The 7073-nt window shown below is 50.0% G+C and overlaps 1 protein-coding gene across 1 annotated transcript in view; it reads right to left on the bottom strand.

Annotated features, from left to right (window-relative positions):
- Window positions 1–3323: 3323 nt before the first annotated feature.
- The window catches only part of LOC122386895, a 42342-nt gene continuing 38592 nt past the window's right edge, over window positions 3324–7073 (bottom strand). The window contains exon 2 of the mRNA XM_043376607.1: window positions 3324–7044. Within this exon, the coding sequence (XP_043232542.1) occupies window positions 4147–7044 (2898 nt within the window). The 3' untranslated portion in view covers window positions 3324–4146. The remainder of the gene's footprint in view (window positions 7045–7073) is intronic.

Here is a 7073-nt window from a genome sequence, read left to right as displayed (position 1 = left end):
ACGCGAGTTATTTGCGAAAAACCATGGGGGGGTCCATCCGACCCCCCCCCCCTACACATGCGAGGGTTAAAATGGCCAAACATTTGTTTCGTTATGCCTGAGGCTAAAAAACTGGAGGGCCGATGACATCAATGTGGTCATCTGGACTACCTAGTCCGTGTTCGAGATAAAACACCCGTCCAAACCCCAAAACGGTCCCATATGGGCGACGGAAAAGGCCTTCGTGTCATCCCGCTTTATTCCTATGCAAAAGGCCAGGGTCACGGTAATGTGGGGTAATATGCGTCCAGACGCTGAGCAGGTTGCGATTGATAGCCCAGAAACAGTGTTGGGACGCAGAATGCTACTCCTGGCTTCTCCAAGAAGATCTAGGAGGATTTTCAGCCTTCTAGCTTAACTCGAACCGCAAGTATTAACACATTTTTGGAGGAGAAAATGGCATCCGGGAGGTCGTAGGCCCATCTTCAAGCAAGACAGTGCATCAGTTCAGAGGTCAAGCAAAGCTTAAAAGCAGTGCCAACTGCCAGGAGACTGTGATAGGCGTCTGTGGCAAGATCACACACCAGGCAACTCATCGGATCCAAATTTCATCAAAATGTGTTGGAAATATTGAAATCGAGGCTCGTCGAAGCGAAGCGCTGTTCCAGCGTCGAGGAGCTCACGGCGCATGTCAAGTCAGTCTGGGCTAACTTCAAGCCTGCTATGCTGCTGTTAGGCCACAGGCAACGTATCCATCAGTCGTGTATTGGTGCTCAATACAGGCATTGCACCAGCAGCAGCAGCACCAGCAGCAGCACCCGCGCGTGGCGGCTCCCCGGTCCTGAATGACCGCCGCCCCCGGCTGCGGCCGTGACCCCGCGCCGCCGGTGGCAGCGGCGCGCCCAGCGGGAGGCGGTCCGCAGTGGCGCGCCCAGCAGCGCGCCGAGAGGTGGCACCGAGCACACAGTGCACTAACACATCCTAACACACCTCCCCCCTAAATAAAATGTCTCCTATTCTCTGCAGGCAGTTGACGGATAAGACGCAACTGAGCCCGAGCCCGTCGCGTGTCGCAACTAGATCCAAATTTCTCTTGTAGGACCCCCTTAAGTTCCCTGTAGTCGCTCCTGGCTCTTTTGTCCAAGTTCCCGCAAATGTCCAAAGCAGCACCATCCAGCAAGTCTAGCAGAGCAGCTGCTAGTTTTGCCCCCTTCAAGTCGCCAAAACGCGTCTCAAAACGGAAAATCCACGTTTCCCAGTTTTCCTCCTCGCGACCGCTAAATTTTGCTGTGCTGTGAATTTTTAAGTATAGTTCACTCGCCATTTTGGGCGGTGTATGATCGACGACTAATAAATATGATCGTATCGTCCAACGATACGGTATGCAATGACCAACGGGTAATTTGAAAATCGTGTCGTGCAACGACAACGCTATATAGCCCTATGATCGTACCGCCCAACGATACGTTGTGCAATGACAAAACCAGATAATTTGAAAATCGTGTCTTAACCCTCGCCGGCCGAGGGGGGGCGGGTGCCGCCCCCCCCCATAGGGTTTTTTTCGCGATAGCTCCGAACACGCTGGCGATAGAGAGCTGAAACTTGGCATACCTGACCTTTGATCCAAGCCGGATCTTTTGACACCAACCGCATTTTTGGGTCAGGTCAGGTCACTGACCTATGACGTCATAAGTGAACCTCTGCACGGTCTTCAGATGTCGCAACTTCGCAACGCCCTCACTGCCAGAGGAGATGTCACAGGGAAATGAAACTTGCAGGATCTAGTATCCATTATGAGTCCCACAACTTGTATATCTCGGATTTTTCCTAAAGGTCATATGAGGTCAGGTCATTTTCGTGACCTCACCATTATAAGTCAATGGGGAAAAATGAAAACTGCTATTCTGGCGCCGGGAACGATCTCCAACTATCTCAAGCACACAGAATCGTGATTTGATGCACTCCTTGCAAGGTTAGATGCGTCACTTTTGCAATGTTGACCTTGCGTGACGTCATTTATGACGTCATCAAGGTCATATTAGTTTTTCGTCAATAACTCTTGATCAAATTGAGCTAGCGAGTCGGGAAGGCCACCAGTGGACTCAGGAAGACCTGCCGAATCGAATGATATGCGACATGACCCCTTTCGACCAACTTCGTGACCTAGGGGTGCTGACCTGACCTTGACCTGAGGTCAACACCCCAAATTGACCTGACCCGGACAAAAAGTATATCATTCGACGCGCCTGAGTGAGACGAACACGATGCTGCCAAAATCGGCGCTCTGCGGCCGTTTTTTGCAAAGTTATTCACCAAAAACTGAACCGTACCTTGGGGCACTTGACCTGACCTCAGAGGTCACCGGTTGACCTAGGACCTTAAAATCGGGTACCAATCTCTGCGTCTCGTAACGGCGCACACGCTCGTTTTTTCCGCGACGCGCCAGCTCCACCAGGGGCGAAACGGCGAGGGGGGGTCGTACCCGCCCCCCCCCCCCTCGGCCGGCGCGTATGTAGAAAACCAATAGGTCCGGCGAGGGTTAAACGACCACGCTATCTGTGCTTTATGAGCTGTAGGCGCTGCCAGTGCCTCAGCGTGATTTAATATTTGCCTAACATAATCGACCTGAAATCAGCAAAATCTGGGTCGAGAACGACTGCACCTTTTCCAAATTTCAGGTTGTAGGCTAAGAGCTCATCTATCGTAAATCGATAGCATAAGAGCTGCTAAAACGATTATTGTTTAAACAAGCATAATTCAAAAGTAGGGAGCGTAAATAAGCTTACCTTGACCGCGCCAATGTTAGGCCACAGGCAGCGTATCCATCAGTCGTGTATTGGTGCTCAATACAGGCATTGCACCAGCAGCAGCAGCACCAGCAGCAGCACCCGCGCGTGGCGGCTCCCCGGTCCTGAATGACCGCCGCCCCCGGCTGCGGCCGTGACCCCGCGCCGCCGGTGGCAGCGGCGCGCCCAGCGGGAGGCGGTCCGCAGTGGCGCGCCCAGCAGCGCGCCGAGAGGTGGCACCGAGCACACAGTGCACTAACACATCCTAACACTGCCAAACATGCCGGTTGGCATGCCACAGCATGTATTCATGTGTTTGCCTATGAAATGGGGAGCACATTGAGGGGTCATAAACATATCAAAACGCAATGTACTCTGTTTTACATGCAAATATAAGGTGAGAACGAACTTATGGGACACCCTGTAAATTGCGTTTTTAACCCTGGATAATTTTACTTGGTATGCGCGCCGTCAAGTTTGATTTCGCTTTTGCTTGGATGTTTTAATCGTATCTAAGTTTTGAGTAAACCTCTTTATTCAAGTGTTGAAACGTATTGCTTCACAGTTGCGTATGTGGTTTATTTTCATTCATTAGACACATTTTGTTGTGTTATGGCACATTTTCATCAGCTAATGCATGACTAAAACTATATTTGTTGAGTAATGGGAATATATTGTGCTGCTTATACATGCGCTAGGTGCTTCCTTATTCTACAACTATTCCAATAATTATCAATATACGTTTATTTTTGCTATACCATGCTACGTCTATACATTTTCTACTACCTTCTGCTGCATCCTTACATTTTCTGCTGCATCCTGCTACATCTGTTCACTTTTTGCTACACCATGCTACATAGTACATTCATACATTTCCTGCTACGCGTTATCAACAAAATCACATGATACGAATTGGATTGCCATCAATGCCAAGAAATCACAAAGCATCACATTTTACGTACCTTCAGCATTTCTAATCTGTTATTATGAACGACAGCTGAGGGGTCACCAGAAGCCATCCACAGCACCCTGTGACGCACTACACTGCACTCCACGACACGTGGGTCTATGGACGGCATGCCGGAATTCGGTGCGGATGATGATTCAGACAACACCAACATTTCACTGTTTGGTCATCGGCATATACCAGGACACAACTGCACATCAGAAGCTCGCTAATCACGCTATATCAATTATCAGCATAGCATATGATCAAAGGAAATAATGAAGTCAGTCAACTACAGACAATGCATTGCCTGCTTTCAGAAAGCTGTCAAGACTCCAACGACTCCGAGGCCTGAAACTGTCGCTCAAATCAACTAATCAACACGTTTCCAGAATGTCGGCAGAACTCGCTAATCTCGCCACCCGCAACTGTCTCTCATTCGGCTGCCTCTCTAAAACTTGGTTTGAACTTGAGGATCAGTCTGATTGCTTCCCTGTCAAACTTTTTGTCGTCCTCTTTCTTTTGCATCAAGGCCACAAATCCCTTCTTTCTGACGTCCTGCGGTGAGTCACTTTTCAGTATGCCGATGGTTCCCAACACAGTGCCATACAAACCGGTAATACCACCCACTATGGCTGCTCCGACGGCCCCCTCGGTGGCCAGAACTGATGCCAGAGCTGATGGGAACCATGGCAAAGCTGCCACAGCGACGGGTGCAGCCGCGACAGCGAGTGCTCCGCCGGCCACGGCAGTGACTGCTGCGCAGGTCCCGGTAAAAATCTTTAGCTTTGTTCCTCTCCGACGCGTCTTCTCGATGCAGATCATCTGATCCGCTAGTTCATCTAGTACCTGATCGAGTCTATTTTTCAGGCCCTCTGAACTGTAGGAGCCCAGAGACGCCGCTTGCTCAGAGTAGTCTCTCAGCACAATCTGCTTTTCTTCATCGCGACTCTTGAGATAGTTCTTTTCGGACACACTTGGCAGCTTTTCCTCAAAACTCTTGAAAAAATCCTCGAGGGCATTGACAGCTACATTTATATTTTGCTTTTCACATTTGGCTTCGAACTTCTTTGGGAGTTTGTTGAACCATTCATCTATTTGGTTGTGCAGCAGACGCCAGTACTCACTTGCTGACTTCGTGGAATGCTGCAAGCTGAGCCTGCCTTCTAGTACATCAAGCACATGTTGTTTCGCCTGTGAGTGGGTGCGTGTGACAAGCTCACTATTAATTAGTGAGTCGCCATCAGCTAGTAGTTCCATCAAACCGGTGTACTTTTCTAAGAGGTCCCTGACCACTGCCGAGTTCGACATCTCTTCCTGTCTTTTCAGAAGATCCTGGCTACTTGTCCGGATGTTCTCGTGCAGCTGCTGACGACCTTCATCAGCATCGTACGACCCAAAGATAATCAATTCACGTTCGAAACGCTGCCAGGCGTTCCGCTCGGCTACCTCCATTGCTTCTTGCATCTTCGTTTTGTTGGCAGCCTGGTCTCTTTCTATAGCAATAAGTGCGTGTTTGAATGACATGGTACAGTCCTTTACAAGTTCACAGTTCACCTCATCCGCTCTCATTTTGTCTGCTGTGCACTTTTCGTGGAACAGTTCTTGTGATTCTTCGAACCAGCTAAGTATCTTGCTCTCAAGGCGTCCAGAGTAGTGGTCTTCGGAGTTAGTTGAATGTTTCATGCTAATCAGTGGTTGCAAGGCTGACAGAGACAAGCGTAGTTCCTTGCCGTGGTGGCCTTCAACCATGCCATTGTCCAGGCTCGGGGCACCGTCAGCTAGAAGATCTTCCATTTGAGCTTTGTACCTAAGGAACTGTCTTTCCACTTCCGTTGCGTTCGACAAGTCCTCGTCTCTTGCCAACATTTGGTCGAGCCTTTCCTTCAAACTCGTTTCCAGATTGTGTTTGCAGTCTGTTGGTACGTACGATCCCAGAGATATCATGTCCCGTGTGAAGCGATCTACCGCGACCTTTCCTGCTTCGTAGTAGGCTTCTCTGATCTTCTCTTCCCCAACAGGCATGTCACTCTCCAAGTTACGCATCGATGCGTCGAATGTCTCCATGCACTCTTTCACCAGATTTTCATTCGCCTTCCTTGCATTTTCTCTGTCGTTTGCGCACCTTGCTGTGAAATTGTTTCGCGCCGTTTCCAGCCATTCTTCTATCTTGTGAGCAAGCAGTGAGCAATAATGTTCTTCAGACTTTGTGGAATCTGGAACGGTGTCCCTGTTTTTCAGACCTTCGACCGCGGCCAACTTTTCCTCGCTGTGCTTTTTCATGATAATTTCTTCGGTTAGCGGCGGAGCGTCTTCGGCCAGTAGTTTGTTCATCTTCGTCACGTACTTGCCGAGCTCAGCATCGACGGCCGCGGCGTTGCACGCCTCGGAAACGATCTGGAGCATGCTCTTTGGTTCCGGGAGCTTGCCGCTTTGGAAGAGCTCTGCGTACCTCCTAATGAGTGTAGCCAACTCTCCGCACGTCACTGGACGGTTGCCGTTCATCTTCAGCGGGATCTTGTCTCGAGAAAGCAGCAAGGTCAGCAGCTTGTCCAGCGCATCCGAAAACTCTTTGCCCATTTCGTCGTCAGAAAAGGTCGAACCCCGGGCGACTGTACTTCCCGGGTAGGGCATGAGAAATCCACTGATTTTTGCGAAGCATGTTTCAATGTGCTGTCGTCTCTGATTGAGGTCCTTCTTGCCACTTTCCATACGTGTTTGGACCAAAGCATCGCCTCCCTGTTTCCCGAACGGATGTGTATCTGGATGATCCCAATCGCGAATCAGAAAGAGTAGGTTCTGGAAGGCCGTTCTGTTAGAGCGATCTCTGGCCATGCGACCGATCTCGCCGAAGAGCTGTAGGTGATCCAGGTCGTCGCTCTTCAAGTTGCCCTGAAGGTTGAACACCTGCATTGAGCTGAGGAGGGTGCTCAGTGCGAATATTTTGGTCGCGTCAGACATGTTTGAATCCTCATCGAACAGCCCCTGCGTGTCTAGAAGGAAGAGGATGGCCTCTTGTCCGGAATCCAAAGTGATTTTGATTGGAGGCGATATGAACATGCCATTGGTATGAGACTTTGCTCCATTTTTCCATGTGAAGCTCCCCTTTTTCACGTCACGCCATTGCCCTTTGTTTTTGGCTGTCAGATATCTGGACATCTCGTTCAACAGGAACGACTTGCCCGTTCGGAATGCTCCGGCCACCGAAATCACCGCCACAGGCTTGTCGGAGACGTCATCACTTTCTAGGAAGGCGCGGAGGACTTCCTCCTTCAGCCGCAGCTTTCTCTCCTGCCCGGTGTCGTCCACGTACAGGAACTGTCTTGATGTCGTCTGAAATGGGAAAATACGGAAACGTTACG

This window comes from Amphibalanus amphitrite, unplaced genomic scaffold (genome assembly GCF_019059575.1).
Source record: "Amphibalanus amphitrite isolate SeventyFive unplaced genomic scaffold, NRLGWU_Aamphi_draft 000266F_arrow, whole genome shotgun sequence".
In the NCBI taxonomy this organism is placed as follows: domain Eukaryota; kingdom Metazoa; phylum Arthropoda; class Thecostraca; order Balanomorpha; family Balanidae; genus Amphibalanus; species Amphibalanus amphitrite.
This window is presented reverse-complemented; position numbering and strand designations above follow the sequence as displayed.